The sequence below is a fragment of the Erythranthe guttata genome, chromosome 5 (genome assembly GCF_056151865.1).
Source record: "Erythranthe guttata isolate IM_541 chromosome 5, IM_541, whole genome shotgun sequence".
NCBI classification, from domain to species: domain Eukaryota; kingdom Viridiplantae; phylum Streptophyta; class Magnoliopsida; order Lamiales; family Phrymaceae; genus Erythranthe; species Erythranthe guttata.
In genome coordinates this window covers 5094472-5120566 of record NC_142537.1, presented here as the reverse complement: position 1 = coordinate 5120566, position 26095 = coordinate 5094472, and the positions used below count along the sequence as shown (strand labels likewise).

Below are 26095 nucleotides of genomic sequence, written 5' to 3'. Positions count from 1 at the left end.
ACCGTTAGTTTCGGTACGGTATAATCGGTACGTGGTAATCTACCGTACATCATTTTTTTGATGAACTCGGATGATACCATAATTAAGATGAATACTAAATAAATGCATAAATACAACAAATTAAGCAAATGAATATGGTAATCAAGCAATCTACATGAATACACATTATACGACTGTAGTAGCATATGTTGCTTTAATTAACTAATGCTTACTAAGATATCTATAGAAAAATTGTAGAAACTTATATGAGCAAAAAAGTTTCATGGTTTAAGTAAGAGAAATAAAAAAAAAAATTGCAATAATGCAAATGAAACAAAAAGCTGGGAACTCAGGGGGAAAAGAAAGGGAGAATAAAATTATGGCAAAACGTATTCCACAAATAAGAGATTAATTGGACTTTGAAATTAAAGAAGTACGTGACATAAATAACTTTAACGAGAGCCAAATATTGAGTTTGCATAAATATATGAAGATAATAAAAAAATTATAATTATTTATATATAATATATATAGGATGTATCATATCGTTATTCTTGTTTTTTTATTTTTTTATAATATTTGTTGACTATATTTTTTTTATTTAACAATATAGAAGGAAAAATATATTAATTAATTTTAAAAATACATAGTTGCGGTACGGTACGGTATTACCATGGTATTGAAGATACAATACCGCTACCGTACCGTAAGACAATGGTACGGTACCGATACCGTACCAAATGTAGTGGTAACCGATTGTTCGGTATTTATTCAGTAATTTGTGGTAGGTATACCATAGTAATCGGTATTTGGTAATTTTTGCCCAGCCCTACTTATTTGTTTATCAACCAATTCATCATAATACTACACATAGATGTTGGAATCATAATTTTTTTTTTATTATTTAAAAAGTAAATGAGAGAATTAATGAAAAGAAAATTGGGTTGATGGGCATAAATTATCACTCGAGTAGTTGACCCTTTTCATGGTCCCACTCGGCAAGTCAGCATTATTACAACTCGTACTTATTTCAATTTGTGACCTGATTTTAATTTTAAAAATTTCGATTCTTTGTTCGGAAATTTCACTTATAATATCAATATCAATATATATTTTATATCTAAGGTAAATAATAAAATAAAATCTTCAAATTATGTGGTTTCGATGCATTTTTTTTTTTTGAATAATTATTTTCATTTCAATTTTCAAAATTCCAAGTTTAGGTTTTTCTTGAATTTGTTTGGAACAAATTTGGAATTATTTTTTATCTAATTTCTTTTAGAAAGCGTTAATTTTGATTTGATCGGTCTGATTTCAACTCTTGCCCAATATCCCACCAATTTTTCAGTTTGTCGTTAATATGTAAAATAAAATGAAATGTTTTTTGGGGTCTGAAAATTGCTATTTACAGTTCATACCTCAAAAAGCTTTCTCTCGCTAAAAAAATCAAAAAAAAAAAAAAAAAAATCGAATTGAAGCCAAATTCATCGAAATTTTGAGGTATTTTCAACTCCTAAACATTTTAATTGCATTGGATAGGAAATTTCGGTCGTAAATGCATGTTAAACAACCCTAAAAATCTAATTATAGGGCTGTTTTTGTTCAAAACTTCGCTCGTTCACCAACATTTTTCACACCCGATTTGGGCGTGCAAAATGCTGGTGAACGCTTGGTCTAGGCGTCCGGTCCGGGAATGGACGCCCGGTCTGGGCATTCATCAGTGTTTCTTTTTTTTTTTTTTTCTTTTAATTTCAATTTTACTTATTTTAATATCTCTTATATTTGCAGGATGTCTAATTGGATTAAAAAATTGAAGATGGGAAAAAGGAAGGGGCCTATGGTTCGTCCCAGACATAATCGAAAGGTTACTAGTTCTACACGGCGTGGCGAACGGACGATGATTTTTGAACAACCACTTGTTGATGATGGATTTTTGGTTTTCTTTTTTATTATGTTTTCCATGTTCGGGAATGTTGGTTTTTTTTTATTCGGATTTGTCAATCCAATAAAAATACTAAGTTCGACATAATAAATTATTAATTTCGACATAATATAATACTAAGTTCCACATAATAAAGTACTAAATTCGACATAATAAAATACTATAATGCATTAAATTCGAAAAAACTAAACTAAATCAAACACTATTTAGAATACCCCACGCTTGACGTCTACTTCGCATTGTGTTGGTTTCCCTGAAAAAAGCGTAAAAAAATTAATAAATATAAAAAAGGCAGAAAAAAACAGGGGGGGGGGGGGGGGGGGGGGGGTGAGTGGGCGGACGCCAAAGCCGAGCGCCGGAAGCTGTTTTGCACGCCCGGTTTGGGAGTGGATTGATGGTTTACACACCCAACTTGGGCGTATAAAACAGCTTCGGGCGCCCGGGTTGGGCTTTTGCCTTTTCTGTCCAGATTTTTCGAACGAAATGACGAAATTTTTACCTCGTTGTGATGTGTATCCCGATCTTCATCCGATGAGCTCATTTGTGTTCGTATATCACTTCAACAACGATGATTTTATGCCAAATTAGCTTCTATTATTAAAGAGAGATTTTTTCTAGAGAGAGAAAAAAAAGTGTGAACTACAAATAGCAATTTTCGAAACCAAAAAAGTAAGTCCAAAATAAAAACATATCAATTGTTATAAATTTTGCTTTTGTATTTCCTATTAATAAAGCAAATGCAAAAGTCCGAGACTTTGTTTGGTTGTCAAAATAAGATTAGTTAAGATAAAATTAAATAATCGAAAAATAACTGATTTCGGGTGGTCCAACAAAAAAAGTCCTAAGGGAGTATAAAACATGATAATATAATATTTTTGCGGGTCGACCTGAAAAGTTATTGGGTTTACGAACATCAAACAATGTCCAATTATTTAGTTAATCATGATTAAATTTCCCAACCAAACGAGGCCTTAAAGCACAATTTAATCGGGCTTATGTGTTATTTCTTCTAAATAAAGTAGGGTTTTTTATACATAATCCACTCACCGAGCATCTTTATTATTTTAGGTTCACGCGTTTTATCTCTTTCGTCAATCAACTCATCCATTTAATATATATTCTAAATAAAAACTTATCAATTTTGACAAAAAAATCTAATTTTGACTTTTCGTTTTCTTATTTTTTTTTCTGAATTTTTTTTTGCCTCGGTTTCTGGTGTTAATTTTTTTTCCATAAAATTTTTATCCGTTTTTTCTTACGTCCGCTGTTGAATGTTGTCCGTAACTATACTGTCATTAACAGTAATTATACATTCTATGATAGTAATTGTACTGGCGTTGACAGTACGTTTACATGATTGTATATTCATTGACAGTATATTTACGTAATTGTTCTGCGACATTGTAGTTACGTAATTGTACTATCGTTGACAATAGAACTATTGTCAACCACATCAATATTGTAATTTTGCATTTATATTTTTATTTTGTTTGATTTGTTGACAAGTCAACGTGATTATATTAATGTCGTTGGCGGTAAATTATTGTAAACACAATAATACTAGTACTAGTCAACCACATCAATATTATTTTTTTGGACTTTTTATTTTCGTCTCATTGGTTGACCGATTAACGTATTACTGTATACTATTGTAATATTACCGTAAAAACAGTAATACTATTGTGGTGGATGGTAATATTACAGTCGTTTACACTAATATTACTGTGGATGACAATAATATTACTGTCAACCACATCATTAATAATTCTTTTGGTTATGATTGCCTTTGTTGAACGGTCTACATATTAATATTAATCTATTACACAATAATAGTGATTTTTGTTGTGTTAATATTACTGTTCTAGAGAGTGATATAACAATATTACTGTGTTAAACAGTAATATAGTTAACATGACTATCAATAACAACAATATTATTATTTAAACGTACACATAGATGTTGAAGAAAATTTTTTTAAAAAAAAGTCAACGCCGTCGGGGACTGATGTTGACCGCCGGCAGAAAAAACAAAAACAAAATAATAATCGAAAAAGTCAACGTCGGAGATCGGCGGAAAATGTGACAAAAGAAAATGTCTACGTTAGAGACCGGCGGTCAATGGCAGTGACGAATAATTTGTAAAATTTATCGTCAAATTAAGTTTAAACTGAATTAAATGATGAAATTGGAGCATATTAAAATGTAAGTAGTGTTTTAGTTTGTTGCTATATGTGGATAATGTTTGAACTTTTTTGTAAAATAACTTTTTGTGTGGACGTGTTTATGAATAATAATGATAGACTTATTTGTAATCGAACCAATAAACTAAGATTTATTTAAATATTAGCGTCCTTATTGAGATTGAAACTAACATAAATAAATAAATGTGCTGTTTTCTCACCCTCTCTCTATATATATATATATATATATATTTATACATATTCTCCATTTTCTTCCATCAATGATAGCTGGCAAATTCGAGCCGCACCACGAGGCCTGCTAAGTAACGGTCCTATTCCAGCTGTTTACCATTTTCAGTATAGCCCCACCCACCAGCTCAATTATTATATTTTATTTATTGTTACTATTAAATCTTCTTATATATTTCAGATTATATATTTAATTTGAACAATTTTCAATACACCAAACCTTATAAATTAACATGGACAATCTCAAATTTCATTAATTGGGAAATTAAAAATACCAATTGATTTAATTTATTACCACTGTCAAGCTTTTACAAAGCGCAATTAAGGGTTGTGTTAACGATTTTTTAATGGATTTTTTTTTTAAAATTTAGGGAAAGTTTAGTTTGCACTCATAATACCATTTGTATAATTTGTGTAATTAAAGTTTAATTTGTGTATCAAATACCCCTTGAATTACAAAACGTATTATAATCTCACCTTTATTTTTAAACCATTTATGATGTGTTGATGTGGTAAGTTGACTTTCTCCAATTAATGTCTTTTGACATTTTAACCCTCAATTTGTTATACCTATACGTATAAAGATACATACAGTTTATATGTATAGAAATAACTAAATAATAGCCCGCATGGGTGTAGCTCAACTGGTTCCGGAGGTGGTAAGTTGGTGCAAGGTCCTTGGATCGAATTCTGGCAGCCGAATTTTAACCCTAATGAGGGTTGGTTCCTTGTGGGCACTAGGTCCGGCTCCGCTACCTTGACGGGACGTTGAGTTACCATAATTTACATTCCTCCATCAATCCTTGTCGGGCCAAGAGATGGGGGTCCGCTACCTTAACGGGACGTTGAGTTACCATGATTTACATTCCTCCATCAATCCTTGTCGGGCCAAAAGATGGGGGCCCTGTGGGCGAGGAATTTCACTTTTTGGTGCAAGATAACTAAATAATACCCATAATAGTTTTTATGACTTACTTTTTAACCTATTTATATAGTAAAATATGTTGTTTACATTTTAATAAAATACGTATCACATCAATCATCATCATCTCCATTTCCACAATTTTATTTTTTAAATATTTTTCTTCCCCGGAAGATTATTTTGCATCAAGAATCAATTTAGTGTCCAAAATTAGAATCCACTCAATTCTCGTTTCTTTTCACTACGAAGGAGTTGATTTTGGAGAAATAAAATATATATTACTTTTCTCTTTTGTTGTCACTTTTACAGAGATTTCCTTATGATGGGGAATCGGTATTGTAATAATATATAGGGTAAATTACAACCATCCCAGAAATATGGTCAAATTACGAAAAATCCGATTTTATTTGGATAATTACAACTATCCCCTCAACTATGAATCTTCTTACACGTTCACCCTTATGGTGTCAAATTCAACATAATCTTCTAGATTTTATGGAATGTTCTCTAGTTTATACTCGTTTTGTGCAAAAATGCAATTTGTGATGCACCACGATCTGATATTTACAAGCCAAACAACATATCTCATGATCATCTTGCTTCAAAATGTGGAGTTCGAATGTGATAAAACGGGTAGAAAATTGAGAATATTCCATATAATCTAAAATATTTCACTAAATTTGACACCGCAAGGGAGGACGTGTAAGAAGATTTATAGTTGAGGGGAGTGGTTGTAATTACCCAAACAGGAAGGGCGATTTCGTAATTTGGCCATATCTCAGGGGTGGTTATAATTTACCCTAATATATATGATATCCGCTGGAAAACCGAAATTGGTTATCTCATAAGTAAGGTGAAGAAGACGATAAGTTGGGGGCACATGCGAACATTTGATTTTGGGAAAAATAAAAAGAAAAATATTAATAAATAACATTAATATCTCTTAATCTCACAATGGTACAAATGTAATTGCACCTTTAAACTAATGGAGTTCAAGATTTAATGGTTAATCATAAAAAAAGAAAAAGAGGTGGTATTTGGTATATTTTATAATTCATGGGTGTTTGATACACAACCCATAATTTAGGGGTGGAAAAATGAGCTTTCCCTAAAATTATGTGCCTAAATATTACTAGAAAGAAAAAAGATGGCACAAAAAGAAGAAAAACATTTAAATGTTGTAATTAAGAGTGAAATTCGGATTGGACGATTTGAATTGGTTATTCGGAAGTACAAAATTATTCCAATTTCAATTTAAAATTCATTCCAATTCCAATACTCTGGAAAATTTCGAAATTTCAGTAAAGTTTCGGAAATCACACAAATTTTAAAGTTTTAAAATAGAGAAAAGTTTTGAAAAATTTCAGAATTTCGCGAAGTAAGAACATGAATTTTTATAAAAGTGTATATTATTTGTACAATAAATAATATACACTTAGGGTTTTTTTAGGTGACATGACCAATAATAAAGTACAAATAGAGCAAAATAAAATATTTGACATGGCTCACAAGGTACAAATATAGTTAAATATTTAATTTATTTTGCATCAAGTAAAAATAAGAAATATATAATATATATTAGGCCAAATTACCGCCACCCCTGAGGTATGACCAATTACGAAAAAACTCATTTTGTTTGGGTGATTACAGCCACTCCTTTTAATATTTTTACAAAAAAATTATGTAATTTGGTTAATTACCGATACAAATCGTATATTCATTTCGGTAAACGCTATGAAATGTTTGCGTACCGAAATTTCGTAAATTTACCTTTGGAGGGGTCTTTTCGTAATATATAGTTGAGGGGATGACTGTAATTACCCAAACATGATGGGTTTTTCGTAATTTAACCATAACTCTGGGACAGCCGTAATTTGCCCATATGTTAATTACAGGTGTATTTTTTGGAAAAATCATAAAATTGGATTGCAAAATCGAAAATTCCAATTTCAATCTAAAAACATCGAAATATTTAGAAATTGGAACTTAGAAAATCGGAATGAAAAAAGTTGTTCTAAAAAAACTTTTGGAATTGGAACTAGTGGAAATTAGAATTTTCGTTAACTTTCACCCATGAATATAAATTATAATCATGTCCTATGGGGGTTCTATTTTTTTTTCCTTTCTTTTATGGTGGTACTATTTCTCTTTTCTTTTATATATTACATTTGCTAATAAAACACCCATAAAGAATAAATAATTCATATATATAAAGGAATAAACACAAAAAAATCACACGTCAACAATTTGGTAATAGTTGAGAATTTCCATTAATTCACAAAGAAAATCAACTCCATCTCATACTATATGCCAAACTCCCCCACCGACACTATAATTTTCAAGAAAAAAAAGAGACAATGTAATGAGCAGATAACGCGGCCTAGAAATTACGGGCGATTTTGCGGTGGAGCCGCCGGTGTATGGCGGTGGCTTCTTCCGCCGCCGCCGTCGCCGGCTTGAAATTCTTTAAGCTCCGTACCACCAAGATATCCCCTTTCTTAATATCCACTACTCGTTGCAACTCTGAAATACTGTCTTCCAAATCTACAACAACAATAGCAAAAACCCACAAATTAATAAAAAAAAAATGATAAATTTATGAAGCAAAAAATAAATAAAATAAAATTTCAAAATAAAAATAAAAATAAAAATCAAGACCTGCTGCAGTGTTGGAAAATGCCTTGAACCCATTGAACTGCGCCAAATCTGAATAATTAACCCATCAAATAATAAAATTAAAAAAAAAAATCATTTACATTATATTTATATATAAAAAAAGAAAAAGAAAAAGAAAAAGAAAAGGAAAAAGAAAAAGAAAAAGGACCAGTTTGAGAAGGGTTGTGGGAGGAGAGATAAAGAATGAGAAAGCAGAGGAGAGTGAGCATTGGAATTAGGTGAATGTATGAAGAATTCTTTTTCTTCATCTTCTTCTTCTTCTTCAGCTGTTCTTCTTCTTGTTCTTGAGAAAACAACATAAATCCAGTAATATTATTGGAGATTGATGGTGGGAATTGCTTGTTGTTATTCAGCTGGGTAATTTCATTTGTGATGATGAGCTGCTCGTCTTTCGCTACGAGCTTTGAAGATGGTGACCCCAGTGACTGCCTCTGCATGTTTCTTTACTTTCTTTTCTTTTCTTTCTAGAGAGAGAAAGTTAGATGTATAGATTTTAGAGAGAGAATATGAAGGTTTCTTTTCTTACTCCTCCTGGTTACAGTTGTTTGTAGTGGAGCTTAGCTTTTAGCCTTTAGGGGTGGGTCTGATTCTCTTTTTTTTTTTTTATTTTTTCATTATTATTTGTTTATTTATTCCTAATTAATTTGAGGGCTTGGACTTGGTAAATAAATTTAATAATAGAGTAAATAGCAAAGACTATCCGTTGACAGTAAGTACTGTTTGGCGTATGATCAAAGCTAATCTGGAGATTCTCTTTAATTCATTCATTATTATATGTCCTTTAATGGAGTAAATTAACTTATTATTGTGGTCATTTTGGTTTTTATTAATTTTTTTTAAATGGAATAAGAAATACATTTTTAACATACAAAAAATCCTACCTCTAAAATTCCTAAAGTGATTTAATGGAATTATAAATATTTTCTAAGGCGAATGGAAATAGGCCCATCACATGGTACTTAAATCTATTCCCATGTCTTTAGTTTAAAATACACCTTTATAATATAATTCTTATAAATTTCATTCACTATGCTTTAACTTTCTTAATATTACACCCGAATTTAAACAAATATACCACATTAACCCTCAAAATAATAATATTTTGAATTTTTTTTTCTGAATTTTTTTTTCCTGCCAGATTCCGGCGTTGATTTTTTTTTTTTTTTTGAAAACTTTTTTTTTTCTGAATTTTTTTTTTCCGGCCGGTCAACCACCGTTGACTACCGGTCTCCGGCGTTGAATTTTTTTTCGAATTTTTTTTTAGAAAAAAATATTTTAATTCATATTACTTTGTTTGCTACTAAATTACTGTCTCAGACAGTAATATTACTGTTTGGGACAGTAATATTATGAATATTATTGTCCCGAACAATAATATTACTAATATTATTGTCTGAGACAGTTAAACACAGCCAAGTCAGTAATATTAATTAAAATAATCTTTTTTTAAGAAAATAATTTCAAAAAAAAAAGTCAATTTACAGTTAAATTACTGTCTCTGACAGTTAATTAACTGCTAGAGACAGTAATTTAGTAGCCAAGACAGTAATATTAATTTAAAATATTTTTTTAAGAAAAAAAAGTCAATTAACAGTTAAATTACTGTCTCCGACAGTTAAATAACTGCTGGAGACAGTAATTTAGCAACCAAGACAATAATAATAATTAAAATATTTTTGAAGAAAAAAAAAAGCCAATTAACAGTTAAATTACTGTCTCCGACAGTTAAATAACTCTTGGAGACAGTAATTTAGTAGCTATGATAGTAATATTAATTAAAATATTTTTTTTAAGAAAAAACAAAATTATAAAAAAAAAAGAAAAAAAAAAGTCAACGCCGGAGACCGGCGATCAACGGCGGCGGACCGGCGATCTTCGGTGGTGGCGGGTCAAAATTGGGTCAAAATTAAAATTATGGTTAAAATTGGTTAATTGATGAAATGGGGCTAAATTGGGGTGTAAATCATGAAATTGAGGTTGAATTGAGTTTCAATGAATTGAGAGTAATCTTGGTATATATAAAATGATTTTCCTTATTTGCAAATAAGTTTGAATGACCTAAATTTATTTAAAAGACAAAAAATTTGGATGTCACTCTTTTAATTAAATACCCTTATCATTGATCTATTTGACATTTGCTCTACTTTTTATAATATTTAGGACGGTGCATGTTGTGAAAATTATAACAACAAAAGTGATGATTTTTAATGACATATTCAAAGCACTAAATTTTAACTTTGTTATTTAAATTTTAGGTAAATGATAAAGAGTGATGTTGTATATGTTAGTCTATGGCAGACACCACACTTGCCGGGTTTGACCCGAATCCGACTCATTGACCACCAGGACCCAAACATGTGAATAAGAGCATCTCCGATCGGTTCCACCATTTTTTCATCAAGTCCTATTTTTGGTAGTGAAAAAGTGGGTTCATCTCCCACCGGTAGTCCATCATTTTTTTGTGGAAAAATAGTGTTTTTGGTCTCCAATGGATTCCAAAATTTAAACCAAATATTAAAATAGTAATATTTCACTATTTTACCACTTATAGGAAGTTGGATTAGGTTTGGTCTCCCATAGCATTTCATCATATATGCTCCAAAACTGCAAATCTAATGTTTATCGTAATTTTAGTATATTTTATTTCATAAATATTAATTATAGATCCAATTTTAAGTAATTAATTTTTTTAACTATATATTTAAAAATATATATTATTAATTTTACAAAACTATCTAAACATAAAATAATAAGAACTCAAATTATTTTACATATAATAAAATTATACATAAATAATAATCTCATAAATTATTGTATAAATAACAATATTACAACGAAAATTAATTTAAAATCATAAAAAAATAATTCATTCACCGTTAGTATCATCATCACCTATATGCTAATTTATACATATGCTAATTAAGTCGGTAATCAGGTGCAATTAGTTAAAATTATCATTTATATGCTAATTAATAAAATGATATTAATTACACCAAATCCTATTTTCAGCTCTATATTTGGTAGGAAAAATAGGATTTGGTGGAAAAAATAGGACAATGATGGATGAGTGGGAGATGAAAATTCGTTCACCAATTGGTGGTAAAATAGGATTTGGGTATTTGGTGATATGGGGGTTGACCACGGTTGGAGGCTAAAACCAAATCTCTATAATTTTAGATGTAATGGTGATATATGAATTTTGGGTGGGAGGCAAAAAACACCTAAATTAGATGAAAAAATAGCGATATAGTGACAGGTCGGAGATGCTCTAATGCACCAGTTTTTTTGATAAATTCGCCTACAAATTGCATTACTGGGATTTGAACTCATGACAATTCAAAGTGTACCAGGGTACTAACAATTAAAGAAATATCCGGCTCAAACAGTGGATTGCCCTCTTATAACTGGAAATGGCTTTGGAAACTCGATGTGCCACCAAAAATTCGGGTATTCTTATGGAGAGCATGCATGGAAGCTTTACTGCGTAGAGTTGAATTGTTTCGGCGGATAATTGTCTCGGACCCGTTGTGCGATATTTGTGGAATAGAATCCGATTCCTTACCAAATATTTTCTTTCACTGCCATTGGCGACATGGATCTCCCAGTTTGGAGTTGGGTGAGCAGATTGGCCTGAAAACTTTCCACATAGCAGTTTCACCTGGCTGCAGTGGTTCTTTGAAGCATTTGGGATTGTCAGAATAAACTGTTGCATAGTGATGAATACCAGGCATTTGGGGGAGCATGGTGATGAATATCGGGCATTTGGGGAAATTATGAGATGGAGTAGCACGTACATCGATGCTCGTTTGAGTCGTAACGTCGTCGACAAGCGATCCAAGGCTATCTTGTGGTCTCCACCACCAATGGGGGTGATTAAAGTTAACATTGACGCAGTTTTCCCGGAAGGTAATGGTCACTATTACACATTTATGGTTGCTAGAGATTCACAAGGTCAAAGTAAGCGGTGGAAAATTTTCGGCATCTTGGCCGAGTGTTATCTACCGAGGGGGAAGCTCGGGCCGTTTTACAAGCATACTCTTCTGGCGTTAAGCTTCGGATGGCCTGACATTGTTATTGAGGGTGATTGTCTCCCTGTGATAAATGTGTTTAATGGCCGATGTTCTTTACTTACTTCATTCGGCGCTATTATTGAGGCGGTTTTAGCTCACTCTTGTCTCTTCTTTTCTATTTCCTTTTCTTTTGTAAGGCGTGATGTGTTGGTTGGAATACCTACACGCAAGTGCACGTATCGTACAAGTAATAAAGTAGATTTTTAAGTCCAAGTATCGATCCCACAGATAATATTTAATTATTTAATCATAGACGCTAAATCCTAGCAATTATTATCAAGCCCACCCTACACAGTCGAAAACAGATTAATAAACTAAATTAAACTAAAGCAATTAAAAACAAATTAAAAAGGCAAAAACAAGAAAGCAATTTAGAACGAAGATTTAATCAAAGTAAACAAACCTAGGATTTTATTCTTCCCCCTATAAGATTATTAATTCCCAAATTCCTTCAATTATGCAAGTTATTCTTCCGATTCATGCGATTAACAGTAACATAAAAACAGATAAAGTGGCCAGTTTCATGAACTTAATAAAACAAGTAGAAGAAATAATCCGGAATTAAAACTTGCATAAAATCATAAAATTGGGTTCATAAATCCCACAAAGGGTTCAAAATAAAATTCTAGAAACTAAAAACTTAGCTACTCGTAATTCTTATGAAAAACAAAATAGAGTAAATAAAAGAAATAAGAAAACTATGCTTGAGTCTTCGATATTCGTTCTTCGCAATTTGTGGTGTAAAATTTTCGTCCTTATGGTGTAGAGACTTGTTTTTATAGGCTTTTCTTGATAAGGAAGTAGTGGAAACCTAATAGGAATCAATTTCCGTCACTTTCCCCCATCGGGATTTGTTCTTCAATTTTCCCCATCTTGGAGTCAGAATTTTGGAATGTTGCGTAAATAAGAATTGTAGCTCTTGAAATTAGCTTTCCAATGCCGCCAAACTCAGCTGATTTGGAGTTCGTATGAGAGAGATATGCTCGAAATGGTGGACACTGCCAAAGCTGTGGCGAGATTCCTTCTTCCAATTTGATTTATTTCCTTATTTGCAACTTTTTCCTTTTTTTTTTTGATCTTTTTTCCTTCATGGACACATAATTCTCGTTTTTCACCTATAAAACACAAAATTAATCGATTAAAGCACATATATAATTAAATCTAAATAAAAGATCCACGTAAAGTGAGCGTTAAATCTACACTCAACATGATGCCAATAAACTAGCTTACGATATTGTTTCGCATGAGAATATGGATTCTTTGTAAGGTGTGGCCCTCCCCCTGTTTCTGCCAATGGGTGCCTAATATAATAATGTTTTCCCCTCAAAAAAATCTCCGAGACGACATGTGTAAAAGAATTAAAGAATGAGGATGAGACTCCTCTCTACAGCCTGAAGGGAAAGTTCCCATTAAAGCAGTCCTACAAGCTTACCCGAGGGCATTATTCAAGAACTCGAATTGGTCATTAAAAGATCTTGGGATACTGCGCAACAAAAAAATTGGAGGCCTTTGATTTTGTTGTTGGAACAAATCCCACAATTTGTGCCGTGATATGCATATATTAATTGCTGTATATTTGCCATGTAATTAACCTTGATTATAGCATAGAATATTGAGGTCAATATCATTCCTAGAATAGATTGTCGTATGTATCTATATATTGATCTTTGTAATCACAAAATATATATACAAAAAATCCATTCTTATTATTCTTATCATGGTATCAGCCTACAGAACGGTCCTTTCTTCTCAACCATCTTCAACAAATCAATTTATTTACACCCACCATTAATAAAAGCTTCCAACTTTACTCTTTTCTTTTTACTCCATATTAATCCATAATTATTTGTCCTATCTCATCAATTCCTCATATAATAATATATTCATCATGACTGATGCTCAATCTACAGATAAGCCAAAAGAAAACCTTGACCCCTCAAGTTATTATTATTTTCATCACTCCGATAACTCATCACTCTCACTTTCATCACAATTATTAAATGGAGAAAACTGGGCCACATGGAGCAAATCAGTCGAGATTGCTCTTTCTGTTCGTAACAAATTAGGTTTCATTGATGGCAGATTCAAGAAGCCTTCCAAAGCTACGCATCATGAAGAATATCACCTATGGGAGCGAGCAAATCATATGTTGATTTCATGGTTCTCCCATTCTGTTTCATCGGATCTTATTCCGAATGTTCTCTTTGCTCCTACTGCACAACACGTTTGGGAGGATTTTCGTGCTCGATTCGCCCAAGGCAATTTGCCCCGGATTTTCGAGATCAAACAATCTATTGCCTCACACGTTCAAGGGACCATGTCAGTCGCAAACTATTTTACAAAATTGCGTGGGTATTGGGACGAACTCGATTCATATCGTCCTCCTTGCTCATGTGATTGTTGCAAATGTGACGAAAAGAAGATCAGAGATGCGTATCATAACGAGGATCGACTCATGCAATTCCTTATGGGACTCAATGACTCGTACAAGAACGTTCGTGGTCAAATATTACTCTTGAAGCCGGTACCTGACATTCGAGAGGCATATAACATGGTCACTCAAGAGGAGAAACAACGAGAGGTCGGCAATGGTGCTGCCAATGAATTATTTTCTGTAGCAGCAGCTATGCGCACATCCAAAGTGCATACAAAGTCTTTCGGTAATTCTTCTTCCAAGCCTGAAGATCATTTTTGTCACTACTTTAAAAAAGATGGTCATACTATAAGTACATGTCACAAACTTCACGGATTTCCTCTTGGCCATCCGAGACATGATCCCAATTTCAAATCAAGATATGATCCTCAATACAAAACAAAGCCTACTAAGCCATCTGGCAATCCTGTTTTTGGACTAAAGCATGCTGCTGCACACGCTACCACCACTTCTATGGCTACGAACGACATGGGTAATCAACAAAATCCAACTGATGTTCCGCCTTCTCTCAACCCCGACGTGCAAGCCATCTTTTCGGGATTCTCTAAGGAACAAATTCAGCAATTGACCACTGCCATGGCTTCTATGTCTCAGAGTAAGAGTGATATTTATGCAAATGCAGCAGGTAGTTATCCCTCTATTAATTCTGTTTCGTCGAATTGTTGGATTTTAGATAGTGGGGCTACGGATCACATCACCTCTGATTCTTCATTACTCGTTCACAAACACACACCACACACACCTCACGTTAATTTACCCACCGGCTCTACTACCTCTATTCATTCTACCGGCACAATTTACTTCAATAAAGATATTTCTCTAAAAGATGTTCTCCACGTGCCTTCTTTTCAATTAAATCTGATATCCGCCAGTAAAATCACTAAGACCTTGAATTGTTGTGTAATTCTTTTTCCAAATTATTGTATTTTGCAGGACTTGGCTACGGGGAAGATGATTGGTTGGGGTAAGCAAAGTGGAGGTCTATACTTCATGTCACCAGGTCCCGATGCGCCCCTCGTACATCATACCCACACCAACAAGCATACATGGCACCACCGTCTTGGCCATCCATCTCCTGCATGCCTCCGTCTAGTATCTAAGTCCATTACTTCATTTGATGAACCTTTTAATGATATTTGTGATATTTGTCATCTTGCTAAACAAACTCGTTTTCCTTTTCCGTCTAGTCAAATTTCTTCGACTTTGCCATTTCAAATAATTCATTGTGATATTTGGGGTCCTCATAAATGTCCCACACATTTAGGGTTTCATTATTTCTTAACAATTGTTGATGATTTTACTCGTTGCACATGGGCATTCCTTATGAGAACCAAATCTGATGCTTCCATTTTGCTCAAGTCTTTTTTTACTTTTATTCAAAATCAATTTAACTCACACGTAAAAATATTTCGGAGTGATAATGGTAAGGAATTCACTTCCTTAAGCAATTTTTTTATCACAAATGGAATTGAATTTCAACGATCTTGTGTTTACACTCCACAACAAAATGGGGTTGTCGAACGCAAGCATCGTCATATTTTACAAGTAGCTCGAGCCCTCTTTTTTCAATCTAATTTGCCAATTACTTTTTGGGGAGAATGTATTCAAACCGCTGTCTATTTAATTAATCGTTTGCCAACACCTCTTCTCTCTAATCTTACTCCATTTGAACGGTTATATGGTCGTTCTCCGTCATACGACCACCTTCGTGTGTTTGGATGCCTATGTTATGCAACTATAGTCCAATCTAAATCCAAGTTTGAACCACGTGCTAGTCGTTGCGTTTTTGTCGGATATCCTACTGGTCAAAAAGGTTACAAATTATTCGATTTATCCACTAATAATTTTTTTACTAGTCGAGACGTCAAATTTTATGAAAATACCTTTCCTTTTCAACCAAAAAATCCACCATTACCTAACCCGAGTCCTCCCCATTTTTATCCTCTAAACACCATCTCATCTACCACTGAACCTCCTTCCGTTGACGAACCACAAGTGGTAACAGACCTTTCAGGCCCAGAACAATCCATATCCATGGATGTTGAGCTACCCGAATCTTCCACCATTCCATCAACCCAGACTGAGCCACTTGAACCACCACCTGCACCCATAATCCGCCACTCTGATCGAACGCGCATACGGCCGGCCTGGCATGGAGATTATTCTATGAACTTTGCTCAAACTACTTCCAACCAATTATCATCTCCGTTGTCTGGTCTTCATCGAGGTACAAAACATCCCATCTCTCAATCTTTGTCTTATTCACGCATTTCTCCTTCACATTTTTCTTTTCTTGCAAGCATATCTAGCCACCGTGAGCCCACTAACTATTCTCAGGCAATTCTCGATCCAAAATGGAGAGATGCTATGCAGTCCGAACTTGATGCACTCGTTCATAATAATACATGGCAGCTTGTTCCTTTACCTCATGGACATCGGCCGATTGGTTGTAGATGGGTCTACAAAATCAAATACAATTCGGATGGATCAATCGAACGATACAAGGCTCGTCTTGTTGCCAAGGGTTATACACAAATTGAAGGGGTAGACTATTTGGAAACATTTTCCCCTACTGCTAAACTCACTACTATGCGGTGCCTCCTAGCTGTTGCTTCTTCTCGAAATTGGTTCCTCCATCAAATGGATGTCCAAAATGCGTTCCTTCACGGCGATCTCGATGAAGAAGTTTATATGGACGTTCCCCTTGGACTTCGCCGACAGGGGGAGAATATTGTATGTCGGCTCAATAAATCCATCTACGGTTTAAAACAGGCTTCACGTAATTGGTTTGCCAAATTCTCTCATGCCATTCAAAAGGCCGGATTTGATCAATCAGAAGCTGATTATTCCTTATTCACAAAATCTGAAGGGAACTCATTTACCGCAGTTCTTATTTACGTGGACGACATCATTGTCACCGGGAATAATGAGCAAGCCATTAAGTCTCTCAAGGAGTTTCTCCATCGACAATTTCGCATCAAAGATCTTGGTGACTTAAAATATTTCCTAGGAATTGAAGTTTCTCGATCTCATAAAGGAATATTCATTTCTCAAAGGAAATACGCATTAGATGTTTTAAAGGATGTTGGTTTACTAGGATCTCGACCTCATTCATTTCCGATGGAGGAACATTTGAAGTTAAACTCGGATGAGGGTGATTTACTACATGATCCTACAAAATACCGTAGGCTTGTAGGAAAATTGATTTATCTTACGGTGACGAGGCCTAATATATTGTATTCCGTACAAATTCTAAGTCAATTTATACAAAGCCCTCGAAAGCCACATTGGGAAGCTGCCTTAAGGATATTGAGATTTCTTAAAGGGAATCCTGGTCAAGGGCTGCTCTTTTCATCATCCAGTGATCTTACATTAAAAGCCTATTGCGATTCAGATTGGGCAGGGTGTACGATGACTCGACGATCTGTTTCGGGGTATTGTATTTTTTTAGGAAACTCTTTAATTTCATGGAAGTCAAAGAAACAGACAAGTGTGGCACGTTCATCCGCAGAAGCAGAATATCGGGCAATGGCGACGACGTGCTTGGAAATTACATGGATACGATATATCTTGCAAGACCTGAAGATCATACAAAATCAGCCAGCTATCTTATTTTGTGACAATCAAGCAGCTCTCCACATCGCCAGAAATCCTGTCTTCCACGAACGAACTAAACATATAGAAATCGATTGTCACATTGTTCGAGAAAAACTACGAACTGGCGTCATCTCTACATCCTATGTACCATCACGTTCTCAACTCGCAGATATCTTTACTAAGCCTTTAGGAAGCGAGCAATTCCGCTTCTTAAGAGACAAGTTGGGACTTCATGATATTCACTCGCCAACTTGAGGGGGAGTGTTGGAACAAATCCCACAATTTGTGCCGTGATATGCATATATTAATTGCTGTATATTTGCCATGTAATTAACCTTGATTATAGCATAGAATATTGAGGTCAATATCATTCCTAGAATAGATTGTCGTATGTATCTATATATTGATCTTTGTAATCACAAAATATATATACAAAAAATCCATTCTTATTATTCTTATCATTTGTGACTTGAAGTGCTTCAATTTAGCCATCCCCACAAAGTAAGCTTGCCAAGTTCTTACGGAGCCTCACACGCTCTTATCGTGACTCCTAATTTTTTTAAATACTTTCCACACGGAGATTTATTCTCGTCTAACAATGTTGGTTCTCGACCGTCAACAACTTGGAGAAGTATCTTTGCGGCAATTCCTATCTAGAATTATTACTCGAAGACTCATTCGGCTTTTCCGAACAAGGTTGCTGATATTATAGATCAAACTAATGACACTTGGGATGTATCGCTAATTGATGAAACATTTTGGCCGGTTAATAAAGATGGGATCCTTGCGCGTCCAGTGGGCGGATCTCTCTCGATGGATAAAACTATTAGGAACCGTACCACAAATGGAACTTCTCAGTAAAATCATGCTATCTTTGGATTTTTCACATGTTGACTCTGATTGTATTGATTCAAATTGCGATTAAAAAATCGGGTTTTTATTTATAAATACCTATCTCAATGTTTCAAATGCTATTCAGTTCCCATGTCTTTACTTTAATTATGGACTCCCCCTTTTAAGTTTCACTTACAAATAGCTTCCTATCCCCTTGAAATGTCTGTAATGTCCTTCATTAAATGATTTTGTATTTTATTTTTCTTCTACCGTAACCAAACACCCCATATTTATAATCCAACAAAAAAAGAAAATGTAAGTTTTATTCAACAATGATTTTCTACATAATGAATCATCTCATATATTTTTATTTATTAACTATTCAATTTTATTTTTTCCAACTGTGGTCTGGGTGATCGGAACTCCGGTTAGCTGATTCAGCATTATTTAACTTCAACATTATTTGAAATTCAATTTTTTTCTTTTAAATTTTTTTATTATTTTGATTTTTTTTTGGCGGCATGTTGTCGGAGCTCTGATTAGTTGACTTGCATTAACTGACGTCCATTTTTTTTTCTTTAGCAACAGGACGTTGAAACTCTGATTAGCTGACTTTGTATTAACTGACATACAGTTTTTTTTCTTTTCCTTTTAACTCTTTTTCTTAACGGCGCGTCTTTAGGCTCTGATTAGCTGACTAAGTATTGGCTGACACCCGACTTTTTTAGCGTTAATGTCAGCTAATCGTAGCTTCAATGATCTGTCATAGGAGAAAAAAAAGATCGGATGTCAACTAATGTTGAAGTGAGCTAATGCAAACTCAATTAATGCAAGTCATCTATTAAAAGCTCCGACGACCCACCGCCGGAGAAAAAAAAAAGAATAAAAAGGAGATATAGGCTAATGTTGAAGTTAATTGATGCTGAATCAGCTAACTGTGACTCTGATAACCCACCGTCAGAAAATAAAAAAAGAAAAAATATGAAATGACAGCTAATGTCGAGTCAGCTAATCGAAGCTCCAAAGCCCCAGCCACCATCGAAAAAAAAATCTAAAAAAGAAAAAAAGAAAATGTCAAATAGGACTGGACCTGTTGGACGAAATGAAATGAAATTAAATGAAGGTGGGTTGGGCTTATCTGAAATAAAATTATGTAGAATTATTTTAAAAGTTTATGTTTTTGTGAATTTATTAGAAATAAAAATAAAAGAGTGAATTTTATTTGTAAAACTTCATTGCATATAGACCTAGCTCAATTCACCCGTAGAATAAGGAGAAAACAATACGTATAGTTTCTTATCTTTTTTTTTTTTTTTTTTTTTTTTTTAATCAGGATCAGGATCAGGATGTATAGTTCCTTATCTGATAGAAATGAAGATATAGAAATGAGATCACATTCATATGGACTAATAGAAACAAAGATATAGTCAAACCTCCAATCGACTTCACTACTCCCATCTCCATCGCTCCCTCCTAAGCTGTAAGTATTATTACCTCTCTCTCTCTCTCTATATATATAGAGATAAAATATATATATATTTATCCTTTTGTTTGAACAGAGTGTATTAATAAAATAAACTGAAGAAAATGGATGCTTCTAATGGAGATTGCTGCCTTGGATGGGCTGCCAGAGATCCCTCTGGTTTTCTCTCACCTTACAAATTCTCCCGCAGGTTTCCATCCAATCAAATCTTCATTCTTGATTTTATCCATCTGGGTTTTTTTTTAATTAATTAATAAAAGCATATTCTTGATTCGTTTCCTCTACTTTTATTCCACAGTTGCTCAAACTTTCGAATTAAAAAATAAAATAAAATAAAATAAATGATGATTTTAATTTCTACGCAGGCCTGTTGGTAGTGACGATGTTTCGATAAGTATACAGTACTGCGGTGTGTGTTTTGCTGACGTCATTTGGACAAGAAACAAACTTGGCCATTCTAATTATCCTCTAGTACCCGGGTAATTTATTTTACATAGAATAAATTAACCGAATTTTAAATATCTCCACCAATTTGTATAATTTTGAACTCTTACTGCTAATTTTAATTTGTAGGCACGAGATTGTTGGGATCGTGACGGAGGTCGGATCGAACGTTGGCCGCTTCAAAATCGGCGACCATGTCGGAGTCGGAACATACGTTAATTCTTGCAGAGAGTGCGATTACTGCGATAGTAAATTAGAAGTCCATTGCTCTAAAGGTGCAGTCTTTACATTCGACGGTGTCGATGCTGACGGTACTATTACTAAGGGCGGATATTCGAACTACATTGTCGTTCACGAAAGGCACGTAACCCTTAAAACTTATTTCTCGTAATTTTAGTGAATCATATTAAGTGGATCGGAAGAATCTTTTTTTTTTTTCTTATCTATTTTTGTTTTTTAATGATCAATAGGTACTGCTACACGATACCCGAAAACTACCCTCCACAATTAGCAGCACCGTTGCTATGTGCAGGAATTACCGTTTATACCCCTATGATACGGCATAACATGAACCAACCCGGAAAGTCGTTAGGTGTGGTTGGTCTAGGTGGGCTCGGCCACTTGGCCGTGAAATTCGGAAAAGCGTTTGGATTGAAAGTGACGGTTTTTAGTACAAGTATATCCAAGAGGGAAGAGGCGTTGAATCTTTTAGGGGCGGACAATTTCGTCATTTCTTCCGACGAAAAGCAGATGAGGGTAATTTCTTTAGCTTCTCAATGTTTAAAGTGCCAAATAATGTTAGTTTAAAGAACTGTTGTAGTTTTTTTAAGGGTTTATTGCACGGCATACATGTGTTTACTCTAATTGTTAAAAGAGTTCTCGTGTTATTAATATTAGCAAACTCCCCCTAAAAAGTTACCGTTTAGGGGGTTGTTGCTAATATTAATAACACATAAGAGTTTTTTTTCGCATTTCAATATAACACATGGCACCAACTGCAATAAACAGCTGTTTTAAATACGCTGATTGTTAAAAAAATTCCTCGTGTTATTGCTATTTGCAAACACCTCCCACGCTTCAATTTATCTAGCTAACTATGCCCTAAAAATTTCACCGTTTAGGGAGTTGTACGCTTTAAAAAAATCATCATACGTTTTTTTTTTGGCTAATGTTAAAAACACGAAGAGTTTTTTTAGAAATTTGATATAGTGTAGGGTGCTAAATGCAATAAACTCTTGTTTTAAACTTGGTAATAATATGTATTGCTTGGTGCAGGGTTTGGAGAAATCGTTTGATTTCATCATAAACACAGCATCGGGAGATATCTCGTTCGATTTATACTTGTCGTTGTTGAAGACAGCTGGCGTGCTTGCATTGGTTGGATTTCCTAGTGAAGTTAAGTTCAGTCCGGGAAGCCTTTCTCTAGGTATGATGATGTCACTTTTTTTGTCCAAATATGTTTATAATACATTAATTGTGAATCTGTCGATTAATTGCTCGGGTTATTGAGGCGAATACTCGTTATTTTTTTTTTTTTTATTTTTTTTTTTTTGCGTAGGTGCGAAAACAATTACAGGAAGTATAACGGGTGGAACGAAGCAGACACAGGAGATGCTGGATTTTTGTGCTGCCCACAAGATTTATCCTGAAATAGAATTGATCCCTATTCAGTACTCAAACGAGGCGCTCGAGAGGCTGATAAAGAAGGATGTGAAATATCGGTTTGTGATTGATATTGCCAATTCTCTAAAGGGAGATTTATAGTTCTTTTTTTTTTTTTTTTTAATCGCAGAGAGAAGAAAGTCCGTTTGGACACTATTTGCTTAAATAAGTAGCCGGTTCTTGTTACTGCTACATAATCTCATCTAGTTCGAGGACAAAAGACGCTGAACCATATATTCCACAGATATACCGAGAAATTTATATTGCGCTTTTTACCGTCTAAACGGTTGATATCTATGTATTTTACTATCATTAGGCAGCAGTAGTCTTATCTTTGCTAAAAACCGGAGAATTTTGAATAATAATGCTTATTATTGACTTACTGTGTTGCGCTTTGTTTTGTTGTTAATTTGCATTTTTGAATGGAATTTATTTATTCCGGTAACTGAATTTTCTTGCGGGCGCTAGTAGATTTGGGGGGTTGCCTTCGATAACACGCACGATGAAATTGTTATCTGGCTGATGAAAGAATACAGAGATGCAAAATCGTGGACGAAGGAATTTGTTATTAGAAAAAGTTGGAGTATGTTTGCGGTGGTTGTGACGACTGTTGCAAAGATGTTTACCCTACGAGAGTTTTCGAAGATGGAAATATGCAATCAGATTTAGAAAAGGTGACACAACACTTGATCATAAAATTAAAATGACAAAAATATTCATACATATTACATCCATTCATAGAAGGATTACACTACTCTATCTCGATCGGGAAAGCAGAATAAAACTCGGTCCAAAATTGTTTTTATTTTTTATTTTTTATTTTTTATTTTTATAATCATGTTTAGAAGGATCGGAGGATGAATGGCGTTCCCAAGTACGATCCATAAAACTTGATTCAGAGGTTGAATATTTTCAATCTTTATCAACATCATGTACTCAGCATCGAGAAGAAACATCTTTCTGCAAATCAAATTTCACCAACTCCAAAATACGTCAGCTTGTTTCGAAAAGACAATAGCACAAGTGCTTACATGTTCATGTCATAAGTGAGATTAACTTTTTCTCCTCACCAATATTGAATCAGTAATTCATAATGCTCCCAAATTCTTACTATAAACTCAAGACTTCGAAACAAAGAAAAAAAAAAAAAAAAAAAAAAAAAAAAAAAAAAAAGGAGCACCAAATTACCAGGACTAGTGATGCAGAATCCAGTGGCGTACGTCATTCCTAAGCACTTGGCCAAACTTGCCAACCGTAAAAAACTCGGAGCGATCAGTAGTGCCGTATTGTCTATACTGGCTATTAGGTCCACTCGGCCTCATCATCATTGAAATAGTGGGAAAGGGTTTAGGCCAAACGTTTCTTGCAGTAAAAAAATGCCTATCCGATTCCTTATTATCGATACTTCTCCCATTATTTTTTGTGAGGCCGCTCTTACTACTATTATTATTATCGAGGTGTGACGGGCCCTTCAATTGCTTTGTCATGTTAGTGTTTGCATTTGCGGGAGGCACTCTGATTTGCGCCTCGGGCTTCAGTTTGTCAAGCCAACGAAGAATCCAGTTCCCTACATTCCGACCAACTTCAATGTCTCTTTCTTGTACCTTGAGATGAACTTTGAGCGCCACATCGAATATATTTCGTGTTCGTCTGAAAAATGCAGATCAAAGCATAATAAGGATTATGTACTAAATCGGAGAGCTTTTTGTTCATTTTCACCTCGATGGTAATATAGACGTAAAACATGTTGCGATCACTCGATGAAAAAAAGATGGAAAGCAATAAACGAAATCGCGACTCGACAGGGCAGAGTAGCATCCACAAACAAGCATAAAGTTATAGTTCTACAACGAACCTTCTGTTATATTCAACGGCAACAACTATATATTAGAGCATACATTACGCTAACCAAGCCTGATCATCTTCAAATACAGTTTCCGGGTAACCCCAACACACGATATTACTATGGCAAAGATGTTGGAGTTATGTGCTCGACGGAATAATTGATTATTTGCCCTTTTTTTGTTTTCCTTTATTACGTAAGTTGGGATAGTAAATTAACAATTGTTATTTACCTAGTTTCTGCAAGTGAAAGTAGGGTTGATTTTCGTTGTTTAAATAGAAGTAGGGTTATTGAGTTAACAAATTTATTACTCAAGTTTTGCGTGGAAAGAGTACTTAATTTGCGCAGATTGACCAAAAAAGGCGACAATGGTGAGATCATTCAGAAGCAATTAGGATAGAAAAACACGAGCTGGCACAGAGTGGATAGGTTATGCAATAATATGACTAATTCCAAAAAAATAATGAAATAAAAGCATTGATTAGAAGAAATAATTACTTTAGTCGTGTTGAATCAATTGAGCTCAATTGGAAGATTCTCTTTAACTCAAACATTTGTCGTTAAGTACTATAATTTCTCGTAAGAATCAAATTCATGAGACTTTCGCAAAGTGAAACTCGTGGTGAATGCAACGAGTTTAAGGTTAATATACGTTTGTCTACCTCTTGCAGGCGTCCAGACCCTAAAAACGACTAATTATTCAACTACCAATCTAATAAGATTAGAAAAGGCTTAAACTAACTAAAAGTTGTCGATTACAACAATTGACTTTGTATCTCAAACATCATCGGAAGTCAGTTTACATGTATTAATGTGGAAATAAACTATTCAAAAGAAAACGAGAAAATTCCGAAGACTCGAATTAATTGGAAATAAGAGATTACTACCTCAAAGATTAAGGAACCACATTTATCCCTTGATCACCCAATTCTTCGAGCTTTTAATTAATTGCCCCAGTCTTATTCTATCATTCCTATCTAGGTTTAAGAACGAATTTCTTACAACCTAACGAATATCGCCATTCCATGTGTAATCGACGTATAGTTAGACCTCTACAAATTAATACAGTCGGGACTAGCAAAATTCTATTAATTCAGCGAAACATTAAATCATCGAACTGATAATTTTGTATGTGCTTACCGAGTCGGGATCGGAAGAAATTATTATTTAAGCGATGTTATTATTTATTGAGCACTAAACCATATTGACTATGCACCACCATATTTGAAGTATTCACACACACACACACACACACACACACACACACACACACAAAAGAAGCCAGTCTTCCACAAATTGAATACCAATTACATGAACTAAGGAGAAAACTTGATCCCCAATACAATAAAAATGAAAATAATAAAAATAAAATAGAGATCCCCAAACAACAACCTCAGAATGAGATGATGATAACGAAATCAAGGAAATTGTAAAATAATAAAGGGGGAGATGATGAATCAAAAAATGGAGAAATGATGGAGAAACGAAATACCTTTGAACAAATTGGCGAATCTTAGGGTGTTTAGGGGTGATTAGCTTCCGCTGAATTTTGAGAGCAAGTTTATAAGTTCTTTTCAGACCTAGGAAATACGCCGTTCCCAATGTTATCTCCCATAGCACCATTTTTACCACTGCTCCTCTCTCTCTCTCTTCGATCTTCTCTCTCTGGATTCAATTTCAATGGCAATTTATTTACAAAAAGGGATTTCGTTTTTCGCAAATCATTTGAAGATGCTGGGAGAATTTTCGTGTCGAAGGGGATTTCAATTTGCCGCTGTGTG

General features: G+C 34.1%; 3 protein-coding genes across 4 annotated transcripts; 1 reads left to right on the top strand and 2 right to left on the bottom strand.

Annotated features, from left to right (window-relative positions):
• Nucleotides 1–7517: 7517 nt before the first annotated feature.
• On the bottom strand, nucleotides 7518–8593 carry LOC105962410 (ribosome maturation factor). The gene is made up of 3 exons (XM_012986717.2): nucleotides 8096–8593; nucleotides 7930–7977; nucleotides 7518–7815 (listed from the first exon to the last, which is right to left on the bottom strand). Exons 1-3 carry the CDS (start codon nucleotides 8382–8384, stop codon nucleotides 7652–7654), a joined length of 501 nt encoding a protein of 166 aa, XP_012842171.2. The 5' UTR covers nucleotides 8385–8593; the 3' UTR covers nucleotides 7518–7651.
• An 11543-nt stretch (nucleotides 8594–20136) lies between these two features.
• On the top strand, nucleotides 20137–22853 carry LOC105962417 (cinnamyl-alcohol dehydrogenase). The gene is made up of 7 exons (XM_012986724.2): nucleotides 20137–20362; nucleotides 20442–20555; nucleotides 20731–20844; nucleotides 20939–21169; nucleotides 21280–21565; nucleotides 22085–22235; nucleotides 22368–22853. Exons 2-7 carry the CDS (start codon nucleotides 20470–20472, stop codon nucleotides 22571–22573), a joined length of 1074 nt encoding a protein of 357 aa, XP_012842178.2. The 5' UTR covers nucleotides 20137–20362; nucleotides 20442–20469; the 3' UTR covers nucleotides 22574–22853.
• A 282-nt stretch (nucleotides 22854–23135) lies between these two features.
• On the bottom strand, nucleotides 23136–26095 carry LOC105962418 (envelope glycoprotein). Of its 2 annotated transcripts, XM_012986726.2 has the most exons (3): nucleotides 25807–26095; nucleotides 23660–24121; nucleotides 23136–23431 (listed from the first exon to the last, which is right to left on the bottom strand). In XM_012986726.2, the coding sequence occupies exons 1-2, from the start codon at nucleotides 25935–25937 to the stop codon at nucleotides 23665–23667; spliced, it is 588 nt and encodes a 195-aa protein (XP_012842180.2). In that variant the 5' UTR covers nucleotides 25938–26095; the 3' UTR covers nucleotides 23136–23431; nucleotides 23660–23664. The 2 variants fall into 2 exon arrangements, with proteins under 2 accessions (XP_012842180.2, XP_012842179.2); XM_012986725.2 differs by lacking the exon at nucleotides 23136–23431 and having other exon boundaries at nucleotides 23432–24121; nucleotides 25807–26080.

Coding starts and splice junctions, on each gene's coding strand:
- LOC105962410 (XM_012986717.2), bottom strand. CDS start 8,384: ATGCAGAGGCAGTCACTGGGGTCACCATCTTCAAAGCTCGTAGCGAAA. Junction 7,978..8,095: donor CCACAACCCTTCTCAAACTG/GTCCTTTTTCTT, acceptor TTAATTATTCAG/ATTTGGCGCAGTTCAATGGG. Junction 7,816..7,929: donor ATTTTCCAACACTGCAGCAG/GTCTTGATTTTT, acceptor TTGTTGTTGTAG/ATTTGGAAGACAGTATTTCA.
- LOC105962417 (XM_012986724.2), top strand. CDS start 20,470: ATGGATGCTTCTAATGGAGATTGCTGCCTTGGATGGGCTGCCAGAGAT. Junction 21,170..21,279: donor TACATTGTCGTTCACGAAAG/GCACGTAACCCT, acceptor AATGATCAATAG/GTACTGCTACACGATACCCG. Junction 21,566..22,084: donor CCGACGAAAAGCAGATGAGG/GTAATTTCTTTA, acceptor TGCTTGGTGCAG/GGTTTGGAGAAATCGTTTGA.
- LOC105962418 (XM_012986726.2), bottom strand. CDS start 25,937: ATGGTGCTATGGGAGATAACATTGGGAACGGCGTATTTCCTAGGTCTG. Junction 24,122..25,806: donor ATTCGCCAATTTGTTCAAAG/GTATTTCGTTTC, acceptor TGCATTTTTCAG/ACGAACACGAAATATATTCG.